The sequence below is a fragment of the Gopherus evgoodei genome, chromosome 22 (assembly GCF_007399415.2).
Source record: "Gopherus evgoodei ecotype Sinaloan lineage chromosome 22, rGopEvg1_v1.p, whole genome shotgun sequence".
Taxonomy (NCBI): domain Eukaryota; kingdom Metazoa; phylum Chordata; order Testudines; family Testudinidae; genus Gopherus; species Gopherus evgoodei.
Genome location: NC_044343.1, coordinates 8,962,522 through 8,988,695, shown reverse-complemented (window position 1 = coordinate 8,988,695; position 26,174 = coordinate 8,962,522). Strand labels below are relative to the sequence as shown.

At 51.6% G+C, this 26,174-nt stretch overlaps 1 protein-coding gene across 1 annotated transcript in view; it reads left to right on the top strand.

Moving 5' to 3' along the window:
* The window catches only part of NRTN (neurturin), an 83,889-nt gene extending 58,438 nt beyond the window's left edge, over window positions 1-25,451 (top strand). The window contains exons 2-3 of the mRNA XM_030540468.1: window positions 8,224-8,458; window positions 22,300-25,451. Coding sequence (XP_030396328.1) covers window positions 8,251-8,458; window positions 22,300-22,748 — 657 coding nt within the window. The 5' untranslated portion in view covers window positions 8,224-8,250 and the 3' untranslated portion in view covers window positions 22,749-25,451. The remainder of the gene's footprint in view (window positions 1-8,223; window positions 8,459-22,299) is intronic.
* Window positions 25,452-26,174: the final 723 nt, after the last annotated feature.

Below are 26,174 nucleotides of genomic sequence, written 5' to 3'. Positions count from 1 at the left end.
CACTTGGCAAATGTTCTTTTTTTGTTTCTGTGGCTCTAGGTTGGAGGGTTTGTTTAAAATGGAGACATGTTTGGAGTTTGCAAAGAGCTGAAAGGAACAGAGAGGAAATCGCAGGCCCGTTCAGCTTGATGAAAGCCTGCCTTTACAGGGAATTGAGTGGTACATAGGAATGGCTGAGCTAAGTCAGACCACTGGGCCATCTAGCCCAGGGTTCTGCCTTTGCAAGTGGCCAGTGCCAGGTGCTTCAGAAGGAATGAACAGAACAGGGCAGTGATTGAGTGCTCCATCCCATCATCCACTCCCAGCTTCTGGCAGTCAGAGGTCTAGAGACACCCAGAGCATGGGGTTGCAGCCATATCTATTTTGGCTAATAGCCACGGATGGACCTATCCCCCAGGAACTAATCTAGTTCTTTTCTGAGCCCAGTCATACTTTTGGCCTTCACAACATCCTCTGGCAAGGAGTTCCACAGGTTGACTGTGCATTGTGTGAAGAGATCTTTCCTTCTGTTTGTTTTAAACCTGCTGCCTATTAATTTCATTGGGTGACCCCTGGTTCTTGTGTTATGTGAAGGAGTAAATAAGGCTTCCTTGTTCAATTTCCCCTCATGATTTTATAGACCACTATCATGCCCCCCTCCATCTCATTTCTAAGCTGAACAGTCCCAGTCTTTCTAATCTCTCCTCATATGGAAGCTGTTCCATCCCCCAATGGTAGAGGATCAACAGAATGTACGGCCGTGGGTCAGAGGGGGAGGAGGAGGAACAAGGGGAGTTAGAGACCGGAGGAGGGACCCAGCTCCAGGCGGGAAGGGGTTTCCCGGTAGTTCCTCCTGCCGTCCCTGTGGCAGTTCCTCAGTGGCTGTTGCCCTGCCTGCTGATGCCCACCTGACCCCCGCCCAGCTGACAGTGCCCCATCTTGTCCTCTACTCCACTCAAGCAGCTGATGCGCATGGTCCTGCCCCTCTCCTGGGCTGGGTGTCTGCACTAGGACCTGCTGTGGTGGCTGGAAAGCAAGACCAGGCTGGTCAAGGGAGTCCTACCTGCTCCCCAGCGGCTGGCCTGAATCTATGCACTTCAGCAGCTGCTTCAGCCTTCCTCCAGGTCCAGCTCTTGTCTCTCCTCACTCCCACCCCCAGCACATGTTCAGCACATAGCTGAGTCCCAGCTCTGCAAGACGTTGGGGGTGTGTGTGTCAGAAATCTAGATCAGTCTCTCCACCCTCCACCCTCGGTTCTGCTGCCCCCGTTTAAGGACTAATTCTCAGTTGCCCTGCACATTGGGCGCTCATTTGCATCCGTGCCAGCAGATTGTAGAGTGGGCGTGAAATAGGCAACCAAATCAAACCAGCCTTGCAGCTGTATAAACTGTCTGTTGAATCTGACCCAACTTCATAAGTAGTTTTGGAGCCTCCCAAAAAGGTATTTTTCAGCCAAATTTCTATTTGCTGCAACAACAACAAAAAAGTCACCTGGCTCCCCTTATCACTTTGCACGGCTGATTCTCTCGCAGAGCCAGCAGAGGGCGCATGGGGAGGACGTGCGCATCAGTTCCGATAACATTTATAATCAACCGACTCCGGCCTCTAGAGCAAGGATAATCGCATTCCTTGGTTTTATTGGGTCCGGCTGGAGACGGAGAGAATAAGGCAAACGGGAGAGAAATTAGCAATTTGCCAGGTGCCCCGGGGCCTGGTGGTTGAAGGGAGGAGGTGCAGATAGTCGCTGTAATTAACGTGAAATCCCATGGTTTGGGGAGACACACTGAAGACCCACAAGAAGTCATCACAGGGCTAGATGCTGTGAAACGATCCCCTGGGGAGAAGTGGCTTGCTTAGAAAAAGCCAGTTGGGCATTAACATGAGCACAGGGAGCATTTTCAAAAGAGCCTAAGTCCCTGCATCCCTACACTGAAAAACCCACACCCCTGGGCAACACAGTTATGCCGACCTAACCCCCAGTGTAGACAGTGCTAGGTTGACGGAAGAATTCTTCTATCGACTGAGCTAGCACCTCCCAAGGGAGATGAATGAACTACAGCAACGGGCGAACCTCTCCCGTCATGGCAGTGAGCGTCTACACTGGAGTGCGACAGCGATGTAGCTGCAGCGATTCAAGCAGAGACAAACTCTTAGCTCCTACGGCTCCAAATCACTTTTGAAAACGTTGCCTTGCCTCACTTAGGAGTCTACGTCGCGTAGAATGGCCATGGGCCTGAGGCGCCTAAATGTTTGCCGCTTTTGAAAATGGGGCGGAGGTTCCTAAATCACTGAGGTGCTTGTGCAGATTTTGCCCTGCTCCAACAAGCACACAGAAGCAGCCACTTTTCACAGGAGTCCACATAAAGTCAAGTGCTTTGTTAGACGGGCTAATGCGGAGCGGAAATGACCAGGTTTGCTACTGATCAGCACTTGGGAACAGCACCGCAGATGTGCCAAGTCCTCCACCGAGGAAAGAAAGGTGTGATCCCTTTACCCGAGAGCTTACAATCTGCCCCAGTTCCCACGATGCGGGGGAAGACAAGAAGCAGGGAGGCTGGAGACATGCATAGAGAGTGGGTGTGCGATGCCTTGGGCTGGAACAGTGAGCCGTTTATTCGTTCCTAGTTGTTTGCTCTGTTCTGTTTGACATGATCTTTGGAAAGATGTGTAAGGGGAGTGCCTGGCAGGGTCGCTGTCTGAGGGACGGTGGACCTAGTTGGGGTTTTCAGAAGGAGGAGGAGTGGGAAGCGGCACGGTGTACTGAGCAGGGAAGACATTGCCAGGGGTAGGGAGCAGCACAGAACTTACCCCTTCACAATCTTTGAGTGTGTCTACACTGCAGTTAGACACCTGTGGCTGGCCTGGGCCAGCTGACTCAGGCTTGGCGGGTGTGTCTAATTGTGGGGTAGATATTTGGGCTTGGGGTCCAGCCTGAGCTCTGGGACGCTCCAGCCTGAGCCCGAATGTCTACCCCCTCAGTAAAACAGCCCTCAAACCCCTTAGCCTGAATCAGCTGGCATGGGCCAGCCATGGGCAGTGTAGACACCCCCTTAGAGAACTCCTTGAGGACCAGTGTTCAGAACAGAGGATACTATGGTATGTGCCTAGATACCAGGGTGAGAGGCAGTATACAGCCATCAACAGATAGACAGGATATGAGACTCTGTTCCCGCTTCTGTCACTGGCTCGTTGGGGGACCTGGAGGTGCCGGCTGCAGAAGGGGCGTGGAGGGGACCGAGGTGGAACTGGCAGAGTGCAGAGTCCGAGCAGGAGAGTGGTGGGTGACCGAGGTGCGGGGGCTTGGCAAGGCTTGGGGGAGGCGGAAGCGGTGAAGGCACTGGAGAGCAGGAGGGAGGTGATGAGATTAGAGCGACAGCGAAGAGGATGAGGATTCTGGAGGCTGCAGCTGATCTGCAGCAGTTAACATTGTAGTGACGCCAGTCAGAAATGGAGGGAAATGAACCTCATAGAACCACAGGGCTGGAAGGGACCTCGAGAGGTCATCTAGTCCAGTGCCCTGAACGGAGGCTGGAATAAGTAAACCTAGACCATTCATGACAAGTGTCATCCGGTCGCCCCTCATGCATCTCTTCTCCAGGCTAAGCATGCAGGCCATGACATTGTGGAGGGCAGGGAGAAGGCAGCGGCTGTGGGAATCCTAGTGGGGGATGGGTTCTCACTCCTGGGGATCTGGGATGGACGGGGCAGCCTCCAGAGTACGCCCTCGGCCCAGATAATTGGCACTAGCACGAGATCAGACGGTCTCTACCGACTGACACTGCTTCATTGAATCCACACCTCAGTGCTGTGGCTGGACAGCACCCCCGCAAAGGAATGGGTTCATGACTCCAGCACGAATGTTGTTTTCCTGCCACCCCGGTTAGTCCTAGCCCACCTGCCCCGCTGAACTGCAGGTGTTTTCTGCGCAGCTTTAAGTAGCAAGCTGTGATGAGGTCACGTGGCCCTACTGGAGCCATGAAATGGGGAGGCTCCCTGCCGAGAGCCCCAAGCTCGGCTCACAGCTGGGACTGTCACCCCAGGGTGGGTAGGGGACTCCAGCTGTGAGCACAGCTACCGCCCAGGCTCTCAGTCCCCCAGTCCCTGCCGGGAGCACTGGGGGGGAGCCGGGTTCCTGGCAGGGAGCTCCCAGCAGGCTCTCTGAGCCCCGCACTGCCCCTCTGAAGTCCGTGGAAGCGCTCCGGTGACCATGCGCAGCACCGACAGAAGGAGGTCAGCGTCGACTTAATTTCGTAGTTCAGACCTGCCCTGAGATTTCACTTGGCATTTCAGCCAAACCTCTCCATGCTTGTCAGCTGAGCCTGCTGGGCTCTGGGGTCGCTGGGAGACGATAATGCAGAGCCGCCTTTACAGTTGCTTTTCGGAACGTTACATGCCTGGCCCGTGCTCGGGAACGAGTCTGCCAGGGGCTCACAGCCAGAAGAGCGCTGCTGGTGGCAACCTCGATGGCTTCTCATCCTCCCTCTCCAGTTCGGCTCCCTGTCCCTGTGTAAACAGGTCAGTCTGAGGGAGGTCAGAGGAGGGAGCCTCCTGGATTCGACCCAGGCTCTTCTTGCTGTGAGCTCCAGGCTGACCCTTAAAGGGGTAATACGCCCCTTCCTGGTCCTGTTCTGTGCCCCAGAAAAGCAGCTCTGATCAGATGCTGCTGACTACCCGGGAGGCAGGTCATGGACTCTTGACCCCTGCTAGTTACCGTCTCTCTCTCGGCATATACCCAGACCCCAGAGCCCACCTCCTTCCAGAGCCAGGCGGAAGAGATGTCTGGTTCGGCGCTAACTTGCCACTGCTGTGGGGAAGGATTGGCTCTGGGCGGCGGCTGCATATGTGGCTGGGCGTGGGTGGAGGGCAGGAGGCCAGCTCAGGGGAGTGGCGTTTGGTTCTGCTCTCTCGTTGTTTATTGGCTCTGTGCATGCTAGGTGCTCGGAGACCTTGTGGGTTGGCATGGGATGCCCAATATATAATTTATTGGTATTATTGAGCCAACTTCCTGTGGTTTGTTTAGACTTTGTGTAGGCAACACTCCTATTAAAGTCAGTGGATCTGATTCTTATTGATGCCAAGGCCCGTAGCCTTATACGAAGGCCTTGCTTTGGATCTGTTACGTTTACACTCACTATTAACCCCCTTTCACTGTCATGTGAGGACTGTACGATTTGGCCCATTATGACTTGGTTATTAAGAATTGTCGGTAACGAGCACAAGAATCTCCGCTAGCTGGAGAACAGGGTGTGGGGCATTTGACAACCGGAATGTGGCACATCTGGAAACATCTCATTTTCCCTTCTAAATGAATGCATTCAATTGTGGAACAGCTCTGAAAAGGACCATAAAAAACGACATCGTAGGGCTGTGTGTTGTCTCTCCAAGACTCCTGTGACTTTTCCTCTGTTCCTTGCCAATTACCCCAGTGCAAAGAGCGGGTAAGAGGCTACCAGATCAAAATTAGAATGGAGCGAAGAATAGATTTTGTGGTTAATTGGATGTTCCAAAAAATGGCGGAGGAGGGGAATTCATTTGGGGTCAGGGCAAAAAATGAAAACGTTTGCAATTTTTCAGCAAGTCTAACATAAAAAACCGTCTTGAACACAATGTTTCATTTTGACAAAATCAGAACGTTTTTATTTTGCCCGTTCTGAAACGCTTTTGCATTTAAAAAATATTTATATATACAGTATGATTAAAGGACATTTTGCGACAAAGTCATTTCACACCAGAAAATCAAAGCACTTCATTTAGAGAATGTTGAAACGTTTCAGTGTCTTTGGAATTATTTTTTGTTTGTTGTTTTAATCGATTTGTGAAAGGTTTTGATGTCGCTGCAGCTGCATTTTTCACCCCAAAAAGTTTCTTCCAAAATGTCTCCCAGTTCTAATCAGAATGAGCTTAGCTTGCACCCACTCTGAACTGGTGTAAGGGTCCCTAAATGCAGTTGCAGCCCGAGCCTGAATATCTACATCACAATTTAACAGCCTCTTAGCTTGATGAGCCTGAGTCAGCTGACATGGGCTGGCCAGTCGCAGGTTTTTACTTGCAATGTAAACACACCCTGAGGCTCTTTCATTCTCATGCATCAACACCACTAACAAAGGGTTGGTCGGTGTGTCAGATTAGCCCTTCTGTTATCCATGGGCTTCCCCTGCTTTGAAACGTAGGCCCTCGATGACACTGCAGAACCCAAATGTGCTCAGGGAGTTTGCACAGGTGTAAATGCTTGGAATTTTGTAAACAATTCTATTGACAGCGCCCAAGGAAGAACAGATTCTAGCTCGCTCTCCCTTAGCTGAGCTGTTTTCGCATGCAGACAGTAAAGAGCAATGAAACTTGTGTAAGGGCAGGTCTACACTTAAAACTCTGCACCCATACAGATGCGCCGCTGTAGTACTTCAGTGAAGACGCTCTACGCCCACAGGACAGAGCTCTCCCATTGGCGAAGTTAATCCACCTCTGCAAGAGGCGGTAGCTATGCTGGTGGGAGAAGTTCTCCTGCCGACCTAGTACTGTCCATACTGGCATTTGGGTCGGTCTAACCACGTCGGTGAGGGGAGTGGATTATTCTCACCCCTGAACGATGTAGTTATATCAGAATAATCCTCTGTCTTGTAGACCAGGGCTATTTCTCTAACAGGACTAGTCAGGAATTTTTCAACCAGCTGTGTTTGGCTGAAAAATGTCAATTTGTTGAGACCAAAACTGTTGGCGAAACAGGGCTGATTTTGCCGAATCTCCTGACCTGAGAAATTATTGGGAAGAAGTGTTTTGAAATTGTCAAAATGTCCCACGTCCACATTTTTGGCATGGAAAATTCAGGTGGTTTGTGTTGAAAGTGTTTTTCATCTTGAAATCTGAGGATATTCAGAGCTTTAAAAAAAAGAAAAAAGGTTGAAAACAAAATGTTTCAAAACTATCAAAACGGAATGTTTCTAAATGATGGAATTAAAATGTTTTAATTCACCTAAACCAATATTTGATTTTCAGTTCTCCAAAATTTTTGAGATTTTGACTCTTCTTCCCAATTCGGGCTGGGGAATTTTTTTGATATCTCAAAAACTCTCTCTCTAGGGGAAAATCATTTCCCGCCCAGCCCTAGTCACTTCTGTAAAGGGGCCGGGCTCGGAAGACTTTCTCTCCTCATTAGACCGGGGCAAAGCAGGCGTGAAGTGCTACTGGCTCAGAATGGCATTTGCTTTGCGCTGGAGTAAGTGACTCCCCGAGGCACAGAGCAAAGGAAGGATCAGGCAAAAGGTCTTTGGAAAAGAAGTGAAGTGCGAATTGCTTCGGTGGGTGGTTGTTGGCAGCAGCTTCTAGACCCATTTTGTTCCGGAGGTAGTGATCAGATTTAGCAATCCTACTCAGCTCTCACATCCTTGCTGCTCTGGCTGCGCTGAGGTTTTTTAGTACTGAATTATGGATATTTATCTGGAGGAGAAACATGTTGGCCCCTGGTTCTATTTTTTTAAAGGGATTTAAACCCATCAGGCTAGACTGTACATTGCCAGGAATGGGAAATGATCCATCACCTGTAATCTCAGGTAGAATCCTTCTTGCCTCATCCAGAATTCCTCTGGGGGAGCACCCGGGAGATCTGCTGCCTTTTGAAAGGTGCAGGTGAGACTCCTCCTGCATCCAGGTGGCTCTGCTGGCTGGGATGAGGAGGGGTCGCCTGGCACACAGAAAGCGTGTGCATTGCACCACCTCTGCACGACCTTCTCACACTGGGCAGCTGAGCAGCACCTGTGTCCTGGCCCCTAACCCCTTCCCAGGGCACATATGTGCGTTCGTGTGCCCTCCTTCCCCCATCTGCCCTCGCTAGCGCCTGGTACAATATGCTCCTCAGAGCTGATTGTCTGTAAATGTGCTCTGTCCCACAAGCAGAGTGGCCTGCTACCATGATAGGAAAGTAGTGGCATGAATGAGGTCCGTTGCTCAGAGCTTGGAACAGTGAATCGGGACACCTGGGTTCTGACTCGCTGCTGGGCTCTGGGCAAGTCACGTCCCCTCTCTGTGCCTCAGTGTCCCATTATAAAATAGGGATGAGGATGATACTGACCCGAGAGAGGGGGGTGAGTCCGACTGAAGGAATGCGTGTGATTGCTCCGAGATCCCCAGGGAAGGTTGCTCAGAAGCCCATGGCACGACCCTCTGTTTCTGGGGACCTGTCTGCGGGGAGGTGTTGGGGGCCGGGGGAGAGGCTTTGTAATAAGAATATTTGTTTTGCCTGTTTTGCAGAGTTTCAATGTTCTGACTTGCTCTAAGATGAAGGTATGGAAGTTTGCAGCCATTGCCTCGATGCTCCTCAGTTCCATGTTGTCCATTTTAGTTTGTAGAGACATGCTCAACGGAAGCCGGAAATACAGCCCCTTCCCTTCCTCGCCATCAAGGTCAGCCTCCTCTTCTGCCTTGCCTGTAGGCCAGCGGAGATCCCCACGAGCCCTGGAGCACCGTGACCCACTGATCTCTCAATGTAAGCTATAGCATGCTTTGCCTTGACTCCATCTGCTCAGAGCCATCTCCTCTGCTGGCACTGCTGGGGGAGAGCGTTTCTTCCCCAGGCCCTGGTGTACATGGAACGGGAGGGATAATGGTCAGCTTCAGCTATGCCATGGGGTTTTATTGCAGTGTAGACGTTCCCTGGAGGGTCTGAGCCTGAGCCAAGCCGAGACCCAGGGTTCAAGCCTTATTGTTCTGCAGTGTAGACGCAGCCCCACTGGACTCGTGCTCCGAGTCCTCCAGTAATAGAGTAGAACCTCAGAGTTAGGAACACCGCGGGAATGGAGGCGGTTCATAACTCGGAACAAAATGTTACAATGGTTCTTTCAAAAGTTTTCAACTGAACCTTGGCTTAATTCAGCTTTGAAACTTTACTATGCAGGAGAAAAATGCTGCTTTCCCTTAATCCTTTTTACTAGCTTCCCTTTAGCACAGCCCTGGATTGTATTTGCTTTTTTATGGTCTCTGCTGCTGTCTGATTGGGCACTTCTGGTTCCAAATGAGGTGTGTGGTTGACCGGTCAGTTCGTAACTCTGGTGTTTGTAACTCTGAGGTTTTGCTGTTTCCTACAGTTCCACAGGCTGACTTTCTTTGTCCTCTGGACAGTCAAGTCTTCCCACACTGCATCCCAAACAACTGGCTTGAGCGGGCACATTTTGGGAGGGCGCTAGGAAGTCTGGGATACGGCTGGTTGGACTCATGCCTGCATAATGCAGTGTAGATGCTGGCGCCCGAACTTGGGAGCCAGGGTTCAACAATTTCTAACCTGGGGTTACAAATGAGTGTAGACGCTCAAGTCCTGGGTTAACAAACCCAGGGCCTGTTAACTCAAGTTCTACTAACCCAGGACTTCCATTGCAGTGTAGCCAGACCCTGAGTGTCTGAGCTGGGCCATCACTAGGTTCTCAAGCCAATTAAGCTGCAGGGATCATTGTGTTCTCAGCTCATCCAAGACTGACCCCTCCAAACAAGGGGTTTTGTTCCTCTTCTGCTTTACCGGAGGCCTCCTTATCCATGGTGTGACAGCATGTGGTTTTGCGTATTCCACATACGATGGACAGCATGTGATTAAAAACCAGATCAAACCCAGCCCGCTGTCTTTAGCCCCAGGTCTGTGGGCCTGCAGCTGTAGCCAGCTGTGCTCTGCTCCCTAAAGCATAATCAGAGTTGGTGGGTACTTTGAGAGGTGGTCTTTCCAGGAGCACGGGCAGGAGGTGCTGAGCCAGTGCCCCGGGATGGTGTTTGTGAGGTGGCTGCTGCCCTTTGGAGGAACAATGAAATTCTGGTCCCGACCTCTGGTGTTCAGGCTGAGGTTGCTAGGTCCTCGATGAATTCTAAATGGGTTAATTACGTCTTTGCTTCACTGAGAGGGAGTACGGTCTAGTGGCAAGAGCAGGGGATTGCGAGTCAGGAGATCCGGGTCTGCTCCTGTCTCTGCCGATGAAAATATTATTTATTGTATTACTGTAGCACCTAGAGGAGCCCTAATCAGGCCCCACAACCCCACTGTGCCAGGTGGTGCACAGACACAGAACACAAAGACCCTCTGTGCCCCAGAGAGTTCACAGTCTAAGACAAGAGACAACAGAGAGATACAGACAGACGGGGTAGCACTAGGAAACAATGAGACAGGGTTGGTCACGATGGGCAGTGTCTCAGCACATCAGCAGCCTGGCCGTTGAAAAGTTTTTTGTAGGCATCGCAGTCGAGGGGGGATTTAGAATCATAGAATATCAGGGTTGGAAGAGACCTCAGGAGGTATCTAGTCCAACCGCTGCTCAAAGCAGGACCAACCCCAATTAAATCATCCCAGCCAGGGCTTTGTCAAGCTGGGTCTTAAAAACCTCTAGTCAAGAGTGGCCTCGTGCATCCTGTTATCAGATGGCCCCTGTTTTCAGCTTTGCCAGACTTTAACCGTTGTGGCTGAAATATTCCATTCTTGCTCTCAGCCGTCAGCTGAATTAGTTCAGTTAATTTCATTGAAGATGATTCAGCCCTTTCCAAGCATGAGGCAAAGGGGAAGTCAGATCATGTTGGTAACGTTAAGGAGACTTTTCAGCTGGTTTTTTGGAGCGTGCCAGCTTGTCCATGCTTTGGACCCTGTTCATGAAGTTTGTGGGGGCGATAACCTTTGGGTCACAGATGTACCTTTTTGCTGCCCTTTCTGCCTTCTTCCTGCTTCTTACACCCCAGCTCTGAATTGAGGTCTGTGTCTGGAAGGGTTAGATGCCATCTGCGGTGAGGATTAGGTTGTGATCTTATTGAAGAAAGATGAGAGTCAGGCCCGGAGAGTTTGCACTGAAGACAGAATAGCCTAGGCTTGTTATAGTGTATAGTATGGTTACCATACGTCCGTATTTTCCTGGACATGTCTGGGTTTTTGGTTCTTAAATTGCTGTCTGGGAGGAATTTTTAAATATCTAAAAATGTCCGGGATTTTGCCATTATTTTTTTTTCCCAAAGAAGAGTTGATCTTTCAAGAAAGAAAGTGAATGTTGATCACTTGAGAGAGTGCCTGCTTTCCCCCCTAGCTCCCAGCGTGTGTGCCGTGAAACAGCTGTTTCACACGGCTGGGAGGGAGGGGGAAGAGGGGAAACGCGGCACGTTCAGGGGAGGAGTCGGGGCCAGGGATTTGGGGAAGGGGTACAGTGGGGCAGGGAGGGGGCAGAGTTGGGGCTGGGCTGAGGGGCGCGAGCGAATATCCTCCCCGTGGAGTGTCCTTTTCTTTGAATGTTCAAATATGGTAACTCTAGTGCATAGTTTGATCCAGAGTGACAGATGGCTTTAATGGTGTTAGAGTTTTTGGTTCTGATCTGAACTCACATCAGTTTAACTCCTGTGGGCCAGATTTTCCTCCCACTTATAGCTGTACAAATCAGGGCTCGCTCCATTGACTTCTGTTGAGTTACCCCAGTGTGACACTGGAGTGAGACTGGAATCATCTCCTTTGATTCCAGCAGAGTCGTTCTTGCTTTACCTGGCTGATTAGATCAGAATCGGGCCCTTTATAGCCACAGCCCACGACCCGAGCGCTGTGGTCCTATTGGTTGGTGCCACGTCTCTTTGCTCCCTGCCCTCTTCCCCATGGCTTAGATGTGAGCGGGAGCATGCTGTGCCTGACCTGTTCGCTGCAGCACAGACTTGCCCGTTCCCCCTACGCTGGAGGAAGCTGCGATTCCTCCCAGCACCTCTGACGTGGCTGTGTGCACGGCATCTGGAAGTCATGAACACAACGGGAGTTAGTTTTATTTATTCACCAAATGTTTGATTATTTTTTTTAAGCATGCACTTTAAGTGTCATGCAATGAGGGGTGGCCTGAGCTGCTGCAAGTGGTGAAAGTCGGATAGGAAAATAAACAAGACAAAGTGAGGGGCGTGGAGAGGAGAACTCTGGAGCAGGATTGGAGTTAGCTTGGAAGAGATATTGACCTGATCTTTTCAAACCAAGGAGCTGGAAGGCTGGATGAGGGTGAGGGGACAACGTTCCTTTAAAGGAGCCTTTTCCTTGTGGCTCAACAGTGGAAGTTCTTCGTTCAGGAGAACATCTCTGCTCATCCAGACTACGTCTCAGCCAGGGTGAACGTGGGCACCTAGCAATTTGCTCAGGCTTCTGTCACGGGCTGCTCCCTCAGCTACCTGGTATGCTGCGGGCCTGGCCCGTTTGTGCGGCCTCTTATTCACAATATACGCACAGTCTGTTTCTTTTCCCCACGTGTATCTGTAATCTCTAGATTCCCAGCATTGCAGAACATAGTACAGGCATGTGTCAGGAGGAGGAACCTTCCACCCAGTTTCAGAGCGGTAGCCATGCTAGTCTGTATCAGCAAAAAGAACGAGGAGTCCTTGTAGCACCTTAGAGACTAACACATTTATTTGGGCATAAGCTTTCGTGGGCTACACCCCACTTCATCGGATGCATGCAGTGGAAAATACAGTAGAAAAAATATATATGAAAAAATGGGGGTTGCCATACCAACTCTAATGAGACTAATCAATTAAGATGGGCTATTATCAGCAGGAGGAAAAAAACTTTTGTAGTGATAATCAGGATGGCCCATTTCCAACAGTTGACAAGAAGGTGTGAGTAACAGTAGGGAGGGAAATTAGCATGGGGAAATAGTTTTACTTTGTGTAATGACCCATCCACTCCCAATCTTTATTCAAGCCTAATTTAATGGTGTCCAGTTTGCAAATTAATTCCAGTTCTGCAGTTTCTCCAGCTCATTCTCCAAGCTCCCTGCCCCTGACTTCCTGCCAATTCTCTCTCTTCCTGTATTGAGCTAATGAATTCATTAGCCCAATCCCTGCCCCCGAGTGTCAACAAGCTCCACCATAAGAAGTTAATTGCCTCCAATTAAGCCTGTAACTGTCTTGGTTACGTAGTTACCTCAGGGCATGTCTGCATTACAAACTTTTGCCAACTCAAGTTAGTATATCACTTGTGCGTGGGCACATTTGCCTCTTTGTGTCAGCACTGTGTGTGCTCACCAGGAGTGCTTATTTCGATGCACCGTGCGGTGGACCCTGCAGGTATCCCAGGGTGCAGCTCACCACCATCCAGTGCACTGGCAGGACAGAAACAGGTCGCGCAGGGGTGACTGGGAACGCAGTGTCAAGGTCCCCTTGTGCAGCTGTCTCCACCCCAGAATGCTATCTCCATCCCATAATTTTCACGCCTGTTCAGAAAATCCCACAAAGCAGCCTGGGACTTGTCGCTGTCTGCCATTTCTGACAGAAGCATGGAGCTTACACTGCTCTGGACTATTATCATGAGAGTTACACTAGAAGGGGACCATCATGATCATCTTGTCTGACCTCCTGCATATTGCAGGCCAAAGAAACACACCCACCCACTCCTGTGACAGACCCCTAACCTCTGGCTTAGTTACTGAAGTCCCCAAATCATGATTTAAAGACCTCAAGTTACAGAGAATCCAGCGCTGACACTAGTTTAAACCTGCAAGTGACCCATGCCTCATGCTACAGAGGAAGGTGAAAACCCTCAGAAAAAGCAAAACCCCCCAGGACAAGCACAAGACTGGTGATCCTCTTGTATTTGAGAGCTGCGAGCTGAGTCACGGGGAACATGATGATTCCTGGAGGGTGGATTGCTTTGGAACACCCTGAGAACCAAGGCAAGGTTTTTGGTGGCATTCACAGAGTAGCTGCAAATGGTGGCTGGTGGGAGCTCATCGGAATGCAGGCATGGGATGATGAGCAGTGGTTGCAGAACCTTCAGATGCTCAGAGCCATATTCCTGGATCTGTGCACCGAGCTTGCCCCAGCCCTCCAGTCTGGGGACACCCACGTGAGAGTGGCACTGACAGTGGAGATGTGCGTGGCCATTGCGCTGCAGGAACTTGCCACAGCAGATTGCTGCCGGTCTGTGGGAAATCATTTTGGAGTTGGAAAATCCACTGCGGGGGTGGTTGTCATGCAGATGTGCAGGGACATCTCCTGTTACGCAGGACTGTGACTCTTAGCAATGGGCAGGACATAAGGGATGGATTTCCAGCAATGAGTTTATCAAATGGATTAACAGACGGGACGCAAATCCCTATTTTGGCACCAGACCACCTTGCCACAGACTACAGCATCAGAAAGGGCTATTTTTCTATGGTTATGCAAGCACTGGTGGATCACCAGGGATCCTTCACCAGCACCAGTGTTGACTGGTCAGGGAAGGTTCATGATGCCTGCATCTCTAAGGAGACAGGACTGTTCACAAAGCTACACGCAGGGACTTATTTTTGGAACACAGCTTAAAGAAAGGGAGGGAGCATTCATGTCCATTTTAGCTACAAATACTTCAACTGTGGCTCTCCCAGGTCAGGGTAGGTGAAGCTGTGATTTTCCTTAATGTCCCCCTATGTAGAGGGGTAAGGTAGGGATGTGGCTCCTGATGCCACATGGAATGTCGGGAGCAGTGACCATGCAGGTCTCCAAAGCCTGGGATTATTGAACCTGTAGGTCCACAAGGGGCTGCAGCCTCTGCGTCTGTTGCTGGAGAAGACCCATTACGTCCTGGTGCATCTCCCTCTCCTTTTCCTGCTGGGCCTCCTGGGCATTTGTCCTGTCCGTTCTTTCCTTCTGCATCTACTCTGCTATATTCATCCACCAGGCTTTCTGTTTGTGGTCTGATGCAACACTGGCTTGCAGGATCTCGCTGAACAGGTCAACCTGAGTCCTATTCTTTCTCCTTCTCTGACTTGGCCACTCCGCGGGTGTGGAGGGGGAACCTCTCAAGGCCACAACGGCATCAGCTACAGATGAAACACGCAGAAGTACCATGGACAGTAGAGTCATTACGGAAAGCGGAAGTTAAGATTCAGAAGTCCCCTCCCCTCCCACAGCTGTTGCTGGCGTCCCAAAGCCATCTGGGCCCATAGGCTGCTAGCCCATTCGCTTTGGCAGGCCCCCTGGCAGTAATTGCTGACTGGCATGGGAATATGTCCTACTGCAGAGGAAGAAATAAGGCTGCCATGCCTGGAGACCTTTGGGAGAGGATTGCAGAGGACTTCCGTGAAAGTTTCATCGCGCTCTCTCAGCAGGATTCAAGGGGCATGCCCGTGTACATAACAAACCAATCTACACATTCCCATCCCCTCGCCTAACTCTGGAGGGGCATGAACAACAGCTCTGCTGCACTTCATGGTACCACTACCTCTCCTAGTGCAAGTAAACTAATGAAAAGTTGATAGCCGTGTCCTGCTCAGTGTGGGGCTCCATCACAGTAATGGGAAATGAATTTGCACACTTGCCTGAGGATCCTTCCTCTGCATCGGGCTCATCCATGCTCAAATGTTGGGATGGATTGGACTAAGGTGATGTCTCAAACAGCTTGCAGGACAGCTGGACCTCTCTGGTTGCGTGTCATCCACCTTCCTCCTCCTCCTCACTGTTCATGGCAGGGGCCTTTGACTCAGGTTCCTCAGAAGTATCCGTGCTGGTGTGCGGGGTGGCGCTGGGTCTCCACCATGTGTGCCGGGCAGCTCTTTGTAAAAGCAGCAAGTCTGCGGCTTGGCACCAGATCAACTGTTGGCCTCCATGGCCTTCTGATGCACCTGCTGCAGCTCTTTCACTTTCATGCAGCACTGCAGCAGGGCCTGTCGCACCTCTTCTCCTGCACTCCCGCACCACCTGCTTGGAGATGTCAACATTTCTACAGCTGCTTCGGAGCTGTATGTGCCCTGCCTCTTCTCCCCACGTGCCCAGGAAATCCAGTATGTCCAGGCCAGAGTGTATTCAGAGTGTGTAGCCGGCATGGTCAGCTGGGGAGTTACACACAACAAGGGAGAGCTGATATTTAAGCCAGACAACCACGAAAAGGAATTTAAAAAATTTACAGGGTTTTAAAGGGAGGTGGGTAGTTTACAGCCTCTATGGCCCCAGGGCAGTGGAGTTCACAATCGTGACCGGAGCGGTGAATGTCAGGCATTGTGGGACAGCTCCTGGAGGACTGTTAGGGTTGGCATAGTCAATACAATGTCTGCCTTTGCGCTGCATTGACCTCCGTATATCAGCCGTGGCTCAATGCCGCTCGAGGAGGTTGTGTTCCATAATGTAGAGCTTATGGCGGTGGGAGGCGAATTTAAGTGTAGACACGTGCACAACTAGGTCGATGCAAGGCGGCTTACGCCAACTTCACTTTGTAGTGTAGACAAGGCCTAAGTGACCAAGGTGCTACAGCTAGCGCTCTGTCCCAGCATCTCAAGGGATGCTAGATGGGCTGCAAGATTGGTCACAGGGCCTAAATCCAGCTGTAATAACGGGAACTTTTAGCCGAATCACCAGCAATTAGTCTTGTAATCAGCTGACAGGCTCTGCACTCTTCACCCATTTCACTGTGAGGGGAAGTCAGTTTAAAAGGGGATGGAAACTATCTTTGAATGGATCTGGATGAGATGGGGGCCTGGGCAAGCAATGGGTTCACAGCAGTTTCAAACTATGATCTGTCTGTAGCCCACTAGCCATCCCTGGAGTCCCTTCCTAGCAGGGCTGACAGCTGGGTCACTATGCAGTGTGGTGTTGAGAGGAGAGGGTGTCCCGTGAAAAGAATTTTCTCTAGCAACGTGGGTTTCAGGTTGGCCGATTTGGAGGCGTCGATTCAATTTAATGTAAAAACACCCATGTGCATGTAAACATGCATGCCCACTACAGCGTTACTAGTCCAAAAAAAAAAAACCAAAAACGGAAATTTGCCTTTCCAAATCCTAGAAATAGCCTGTAGATTAGAGCTGGTTGGGGATTTTTTGACAGTGGTTTTTCATCGGAAAATACTGATTTATCTAGATGGTTTCCTCGGGTCTAGTCTGTAACTGAAATAGACAGCAAGTGCACCATCCCAGAACAGACCCTAGCCAGGGGTTAGGGCATTCGTGTGGGATGTGTGATGGGTGCAGGTCCTTACTCTGAATCAGGTGGAGTGGGGACTTGAATGGAGGTCTCTCACATCCTAGGTGAGCACCTAACCACAGGGTCTTGTGGAATGGGTCTTGCACTCGGTGGTTTTCCAGAAACGGTTCTGAAGGTCTCCATTTCGTCCCAATGGGGAAATTGTTTGAAATCTACTGTTTGCAGACCGGGAAAACCATTTCCTGCCCAATTCTACTGCACATGGACTGAAGTCAACTGGAGCTGAAACAAATACTGTAGTTCTGACATTTAAATACATGGGCCTGTGGCATTCCCTGAGCGGCAGAAGAATTAGAATATTTTACTACCAATAGCAACAGTGGGTCAAACTCCAACAGCCTTACTAAGTTTTTACTCCTGCTGAAATCAAAGTGAGTAAGGACTGAGTAAAACCAGGAACTGGCCCCATGAGAAGGCTTGGTACTTCCAATGGGTCTTTCACCTGACGATCACAGATGATGTCACTCACCCTTGAAATGTAGCTGCTTCTGGGATAGGACACAGCAGCTGGTTAAGGCCACCCAGCTACATCACCTAGCAGATCAAGACACAATCCGAACTGTTGTATTCAAGTGAAACTGTAGATGGAATTTTGCTAAAAAGAATGTAATTGCTGGAACTGGAATTGGATGCCAGGGTTAACTCATCCCTAATTCTTACAGAAACTGCCACGAGTGGTCAGGACTGGAGTTTCACATGCAGGGACGCTGGAATAGTGGGGCCAGAGGGTCATGGTGCTCACACTTGTTGAAAGTGGAAGGGCCTGGCCCATCCACTTTTTGCTGCGAGCCCCGGCTCTTCCCCCCAAGGCCCTGGCCAGGCTGGCAGCTGGAGCCTGGCCGGGGAGCCTGAGCAGCTGTGGGGAGCCTGAGCAGCTGTGAGGAGCCACGGACCCTCCACCTGCCCTGGATGAGGGTCCAGGGGGGGAATGACACAGGCTGAGGACTGCTCTCGGCACCACCCCCTACCTCGGGTAGGTGGAGGGGCCCACCCAGGCATCCTGGCCCCGCTCTGGCTTCTGGCTTGGTTGTGGGTGGGGCCCGGGGAGGGGGGAAGAGGAGGGGCAGGGGCAGGTCCAACAGGGGCCTCTGGCGCCCCCCCTCCACACTTTTGGGAGGGCTTCACCGCCCCTGTTCACATGTCCTATAAAAGCAAGCCCCATGGTGGCCAATATTCACTCAAAGGGAAATTGCATTGGCCAAAGCATCTGGAGGTCTGCTACCCAAACACCTACCCAACCACATGGTGCTTAGCTCAAGGAAAGCCATGGAAACACAACACAAAGTGAGATCACTTTGGAAATACTAGGAAGTATAAGCTGCATCTGCACCGGGAGTTCGCTGAGGGGGTGGGGCAGGGGGAGGAGGGTGTGTTTCTGTATAGATCAACCAGCCAATCCTTCAAGTGTGGACGAGGCCGAAGGCAGCCTCCCCGAAAGCATTCCTGTCTCTTGGGCCCTGGCCATATCCTCCAAGCGAAGAGCATCTGTGCCATCTGGAGCCAGCTTGGCTCCTTGGGCTGAACGGGGAAACTGTCGTTAAAGCCTCCCGCTCTGAGGTTGAAAGATTTCTCATCCTGTTTCAATAAGACGCTTGAATCCTGACTCATCCCTGTAATTTTTCTTTTTTTAACTATCTCACCCATTTTACACAGAGGGGCCCTTGTGGCCATGGAAACGGGGTTCTGCCCCATCCAAGCCACTGGATCAATGAGCTGTAGCTGGCAGCCTGGGGTGGCAAATCAGCAAACAGGGCATTTGCTGCTGCGCTGGCGTCTGGCTGCCTAGCAATGTGACTCCCAGAGCTGTAGGACCCCGGGCAGACCCTGTCCCTGCAACCAACCCTCGTGGGGGGGAATGGGCCCTTAATTCATGCAGCCTTGTATTCTCAGGGGGGAGCTGATAGAGGAGACGGTGCCATGAAAAGCATTTCCCCACCTATGGATCTCGGCCCCAGTGAACCCACTCCCCCCCTCCCCCACCAGGGACTGGGAAGGTAGGGGGCAAAGCTGATGCCGAGCAGCTGGCTTCCGTAACCTCCTGCCCAGCTCCACTGGCTTTTCATCCCTTTCGCCCTCAACAGGCCAATGGGATGACTTGCGCCGGGCCCTTTTCCAAACGGCTTCCGCTAGTGGCTGGCTGAGACCAGTCACTGGAATATGCATCCCCCAAACCCGCTCCCTCCCACAGGGCCCGTACGTGTCATAAGCCGCTCTGGGCACACGATTGTTTGCGAGCACTCGGGGATGTTGTACACATCCGAAAGCTCAGCCGCCACAAAAGCCTGGGGCCCCATAAATACCGAGCATCGGGTTAATTGCTCACCGTGTGTGAGAGAGGCCAAGGTGCCGGTGGCCTCTGCTGGGATGAATTCGTCCAGCCCTTAGGAAGGACTCCAGTAAGAACGAAGTGGACGGGGGCACTCGCCGGCAGCGGGTTGGAGGCATCTGAAAGTTGTTGCCTTGCAGTGGCTTTTCCTGCATGCAATGGGTTAGCTCTGTCTGCCTGCAGCCCCACGAAAGGGGCGGGCTCCCCGCTCCCGTCCAACCGGGCTACACGCAACGTGGGGGTGCAGACTGGTTTAGGACACCCTCAGGGTCTGACTGCACTGGACCCGTGAGCACCTTTCTCAAGCGGGCGCCTCGCGCTGAAGGAGACGCCCCGGTTCAGCGGCAGGCAGGTGGGCTCGGTACAGGGCTAGCTGCAGCAGGGGCAGCTCTAGGCACCAGCAAGGCACGCACCTGCTTGGGGCAGCCCATTTGCAGGGGCGGCGGGGGAGCTGAGACCCAACAGGGGGCTCTGGGAGCTGTAGTTTCTTGGTTAGCTCCCTGCCTATAGAGTCAGCCCTGGAGCAGGGAAAGAACTACATTTCCCAGCGTTCCCTTGGCCACTACCAACTGGAAAGGAAGGAGGGGGACCTCATGCAGCAGCATGGTGTGAGTGCTGTGAATGGTAGGGAGACCATATTTTAACATTCAGAAAACAGGACACTCCAGGGGGAGGGAAGCCCCCCCTGCCACCATCCACTCCCTCCGACTGCCCCCCACAGAAATTCCAACCCATCCAACTCCCCCCCCCGCTCCCTGTCCCCTGATCACCCCCTCCTGGGAGCCCTGCCTCTAACTGCCCCCCAGGACCCCACCCCCATCTAAGCACCGCTGGTCCTTGTCCCCTGATTGCCCCCTCCTAGGACCCCCGCTCCTAACTGCCCCCCAGGAGCCCACCTCCATCTAAGCACTGCTGGTCCTTGCCCCCTGATTGCCCCTTCCCAGGACCCCTGCCCCTAACTGCCCCTTGGGATCCCACCCCCTATTTAAGCGCCACTGCTCCTTGTCCTCTGATTGCCCCCTCCCAGGACCCCTGCTCCTAACTTCCCCTTGGGACTCCACCCCCATCTAAGCCTCCCTTCTCCTTGTCCCCAACTGCCTCCTCCTGAGACCCCCCCAACTTCCCCCCTAGGATCCCACCCCCTACCTGTCCCCTGACAAACCCCTGGGACATCCATGCGTATCCAACTGCTGCCTGTGCCCTGACTGCCCCCCACCGAACCTCTGACCCATCTAACCCCCTCTTCTCCCTGCCCCCGACTGCCTCCCCAAACCTCCACCCCATCCAATCCCCCCTGCTCCCTGTCCCTTGACTGCCCCCCCCCGAACCACCTACCACTTCTCCAACCCCCCAGTCCCCTTACGGTGCCACTCAGACCAGCATGTCTGGCTCCGCGCAGCTCCAGGCACGCTGCTGCATACATGCTGTCATGCTCCCCCACGGAGCCCGCAGTCCCCCCCCACCACACACATCTAGCACCCGCCTTCCAGATTTGAACACCGCAAAATTCAGGAGTGCTAAAGCTCAGTTTGGGCAGCTGTTACTTCATTTCTCCCAAATCAAATATACTGATCCACTGTAACTTGCTGTAGAAAAAGTAGGATAAAATTGACCAAGAAATGCTTCCCAATGGTTATTAGGACTGAAATTGCTATTTTCAACAGTCATTGCCTTTTGTTTGTTTGTTTGTTTGTTTAAAAGGAAGACAGTGATATTGCATCGGCAAATTCCCCAGAGAAAGAAAGAGTGGAACAAAAGAATAATAAAAGCACCTCAACTTTTCCTCATTTATGGAGGACAGTCTTATAATATGCATCCAGATATCCACCAATCACACAAGCTGAAAATTGTTCCACTTTACTGCAGCTCTGTAACCATATGGGAACCAATCCTGTCTGTATTTTGTGCACATCCAAAATTCTTGCTAAATAACCTGCCCTGGAAGCGAATTACCAGTGACCCAGGGCTGCGGCGGAAGGAGGGTGCAGGTGCGGGGCGGGGAGAGCCCAGAGCTGGGGTGGCAGGAGGTGTGGGGGGGAGCACTGGTGGGTGGAAGGGGAGAGCCCAGGGCTGGGGTGGCAGCGGGGTGGGGGGACGGCACTGGTGGGGGGGAAAGGGGGAAGCCCAGCGCTGGGATGGCAGGGGGTGTGGGGGGGGAGAGCCCAGGGCTGGAGCAGCAGGAGGGTGCAGGGGGGAGCGCAGGGCTGGGACGGGGAGCAGCCAAAATTTTTTTTGCTTGGGGCGGCAAAAAACCTAGAGCCGGCCCTGGCTGTGAGAGGGTCTCTGGCCTGTGTTTCACAGGGGGACCAGACTAGATCATCAAAACAATCGCAGGGAAAGACAGGATTCTGGCTTCCCTGGGTTAAACTGTATGATAGGCAGGGCCCAAATCCCACTTGCACTAGTTCTTAAACCACCATACTTGAACTGGTGATTTATTTTCAGCCCTAGTGTAGATAAGGCCTCTGCCCTGCTAAATAAAGCAGGCCCATCTGACCTCTAAGGAGCAAGCAGGATCAGGGAGAGGGGTGAATGTCTGCCTTTGATGGTGCTGGAGTTTGGCTGGGGCCCATTTTTCGCAAGGCGGCTTAGCCAGGCAGGAGCGCGCCTGTTTCGTTGCACAGGCCAATTGCTTCACCAGGGGAAATGCTAGGCAGGTAATTCGGTGTCTTGAGTGGAAGATTAGATTTGTGTAGCACGTAGTCGGCATTGCAGAGGGGCTTCGAAATGATTGGAGGCTTGATTTCCTAACACCCATCACTCTCTCCTGTCCCTTTTACAGGCTCTTTCCTGCTTGTGCGTGCAGCCTGGGGATGTGAAGGAGGGGGGAACCTATGTGATTTAGGAGCTTAAATCCCATTGTAAGTAAATGGGACTTAGAATTCTAAGTCACTTAAGCATTTTTAGAAAGTTTACCCACAGTCTGTAGAAATATTCGGGGCTGGGATTTTCAAAGGAGTCTAAAGGAGTTGGATGGCCAGATTCCATTGAGATCTGGGTGGCTAGCTCCCGGGGCTTGTGCCTGCTGTTCCCTGCTGCCTGGCTCACTAACCCCTGTCCCTGTTCTGTTGCAGACAGTACCTTGTTTGAAAGCTACACGGAGGGGGAAATCCGACAGCTGATCTCCACGCTGGTCGAGAGGTACAGCCAGTCCATGAACTCCGGGGGGCATGAGCTGCCGCTCTTCCCCAAGCCTGGGAACCGCATGAAGCGAGCCCGGGCCCGTCACAAACCCTGCGCCCTGAAGGAGCTGGAGGTGAGCGTCAGCGAGCTGGGCCTGGGCTACGAGTCAGACGAGATCGTACTGTTCCGCTACTGCAGCGGCACGTGCGAGACGGCCGTCAGGAACTACGACCTCTCCCTGAAGAACATGAGGCTTAAGAAGAAGATCAAAAAGGAGAAGGTCAGAGCCCGGCCTTGCTGCAGGCCTCTCGCGTACGACGACGATGTCTCCTTCCTGGACACTTACAACCGCTACTACACCGTCAACGAGCTGTCGGCCAAGGAATGTGGCTGCGTGTGAAGCGGGGAAAGGGAACCTGGGAAGGTTGATGTCTGTAAGGCAGTGCCCCAAAAGCCAAAAGCGCGAGGGCCTAAAGGAATATTGCTGCGCTCCGAGAGTGAAAGGAACTAAGAGGGGACCCAGGCTCAGAGAGTCAAGAAGGCAACTGTTTCCAAGTCTACCTCAGTTCTGTGGTTGGACTCTAGGGGCAACAGGGAAACTCTTGATGCCGGGTTGTGCTTTGAGAGAAATCGAGGAGCCTTTCGACACTTGGACAGGTGCCTCCACGCTCCCCCCACCGGCCTGGTGCCCCTGAGCGTTGGGATGCTCTAAGAAAGAGGAGCTGGGGAATGGAGAAGAAGGAGGAAACACCTACTGATTTCCACAAGGATGCCGGCATCCGTCATGCCAGCCTGGCATCCACATGTGCTTTTATTTTAATGCTCACACAAAGGGATTTAGCAGGAAAGCTTTGCCGGCCAAGTATTTCAAATCCAAAAGGTGCCACTCGTCCTTGTCTTTGGATGCAATTGGATGACCAGCTCCGGAACTGCGATCCAGTTGGAAAGGAGGCGTCAGATTGACATCCACATTCCTAGTCCTACGAAAACTGAGGCCTCTCCTCAGAGGCTCCCCTCCGAGACGGATTGCGGCCTAAAGAGAATTGCACCAGGGCACCAAGTTCATGTGGATGGAACCTTTTTGGGTGCGAATAAATGACTGAACAGTCAAGAAATATTCTTTTATATCCTAAGATCATATCTTACCCTTATTTTATTGTAGACATGCAGTATATTCATGCTCTGTAAATATACAGGAATATATAGAGATATAGATATAGATATTGGTGGCAATCGCAGGCATACAGAATAGTATCATTCCTTCACAGCTGTTACGCCAACATTCTAGTGAGGTCAATGAACAATTAATTATTGGATGCTTCCCTCCCCCCATCCCAGCCATTCTATTGACCTGGGCCGGGAGAGTGATCTTAACATACCTATCCGGTTGGTGGGTTTAAACAGAGAGAGGGCAAGGAAGAGGATTGGCGTGAGGCATGGGGATGATGAGAATTTCAAAGCTGCCTTAATTTTAATGGGAACTGGGTGTTCTGATGTCCTAGGCAGCCTTGAAAATCTCCATGTTCCGCATCAGTCATATGGACATTCAGGTAGTCAGGAAATGTGATCGTTGAGAAGGAATTTCCCATGTTTCTGTTGCTTTGAGCACTCCTTTGCTTTCCATCTGGCAGGCCTTCTGTCCTGCTGAAATAAACCATCATGCCGCTCCTTGGACTAGCTTTGCAGGGACACTGCTATAATAGAGTTACTGGTGTCTATGCTCCAGCAGGGTCTACACACTTCATTAGACACAGAGGGCAGGTCTACGCTACAAACTTGCAGGTGCGCTGCTGTCGCGCTTCTAGTGAAGACACTCTAAGCTAACGGCAGAGAGTTCTCCCATCAGCTTAATAATTCCACGTCCGCGAGAGGTGGTAGTGATGTCTGGCTACATGGGGGGTTGTCAGTATAACTACGTTGCTCAGGAACATGGATTTTTCACATCCCTGAGCAATGAAGTTATACTGAAGAAAGCGTGTAGCGTAGACCTGGCCTAAGACTTGGGTTTGCAAAGGAGTCAAAGGCCTTGTCTACGCTTTAAGGTCATATCGCTTTGACTATACTGGTGTAATTAAAACGGTCCAACTTCCCTGTTGTGGACACGTTTATATTGGTATAAAGGTGCTTATATTAGTTTAGGGATGGAGAATAAACTATAAAGCAACTTTTATACTAGTATAACTGTGTCCACACTAGGAGCTCTACTGGTATAACTGTACTGGTCAGAAATCACACTCCTAACCCAAATAGTTATACCCGTCCAAAATCTGTGTGTAGGCCACACTTAAGGGAGTTAGGCACCCAAATTCCATTGAGTTCTGTGCAGTGGAGATGATTAGTCAGTAAGGCTGAGAGTGTTGATGCTGCTTGGGGCTTCCTGTTCATTTTGATTGGGATTTGGGCATCAAACGCCTTTGAAAATACCAGCCTCGGGCTCCGCTTTCCCAAAGACTGGGGTGGCTGTTGAACCCAGCCTTCCACTTGGCTGTGCAAAAAACTGGGGGTGCTGCTCCAGCCTGGGCCGTCCTGTGAAGGGGAAAGGAGTTCTCTGGCATTCGTACACAACTTTACTTCAAATGTGGCTTTTTAATGGACAAACGTTTGGTGTTTCCACCCTCCTTAGGGCCCGATCCAATTCCCGCTGAGATCGGCAGAAAGCCTCCCATCTCACAAGAGCTGGTGTAGGCCTTCAGATCCATTCTAATCACCTCTTCCTTGCCCATTCATTGGAACGATCTCTTTCCCATTTTCCCTCTCATCAGCTTTTTGTCTTAAGGCTCATGCCAACCTACGGTAACTGGATCAACTCTCCATTTCCTCCACCGTTGCTGGTGTCGGCTCACATGACCAGGTTGTCCTCGGTGCACCTTGTAAAATGGTTTAGAAACACTCTGGAGTATGAGAGATGGGTGTTTCCATAGGATGGCGTTTTAGTCTGAGGGCTAGGGATACATTGGGTTGTGATACAGTGGAAGACCAGAGTGATAAAATTAGGATACATATCAGCAATAACATCCTATCTGGAGCTGTAATAGAAGTTCAGTGGCAGATCAGAAGGGCCAGATCCCAATCCAGAAGCAGTTGAAATCAACATGTCCATCAGGAGCTGCATGTCAGGTTGCCAACTTCGTAATATTTAAAAACCAGACATTCCAGCAGGAGTGCCGGCAGCTCCCCTGCCCCGCCTGTTCCCCCCAAGGCTCCACTCCGCCCCACCTTTCCCCCCTCCCCCCTGTTGCTTGCTGCTTTTCCCCTCCAACCTCCCCCCCACCTGTGTCAGGAGGGACTCGCTGCAGAGCCAGGCCTGGGAGCTGCTGCTGCCCAACACAGGTAGGAGGCAGTCCTGGCCGAGTAGGAGCTGGAGTGGGTGATGACTCGGTGCATCCCCACCTCCCCCACTCCCAGTAACTGGACTTTTGAGTGTCCAGTCAATAGATCTGACCGAACACTCTCAGGTCCCCTTTTCAACTGGACTTTCCAGTCGAAAACCAGGCCACCTTAGAGCTTGCACCTCTGCAGATAAGATGGGGCTGAAATCCATAGGAATATTAAGAACCCAACTTAACAGCGGCCTTTGAATGCAACAGGAAACCGCACAATCACCTGAGCCTGAATCCTAGAAGGACTTGGATTTAGCACTTCCCAGCCAGTTGGCTGAATGTACGAGAGTGTGGTGAGCTGTGTGTGCTGGTCTGCTGCTTTGTTAGTTCCTTGTCTCCAAAGAACCCAGGTCCCATTCTTCCCATGGCACGTACACAAGTGCTTCCCATTGACTTCACTAGTGTAGAGGTGCTTGTATCATGGGTGAGAGAAGAACCAGGCCCTT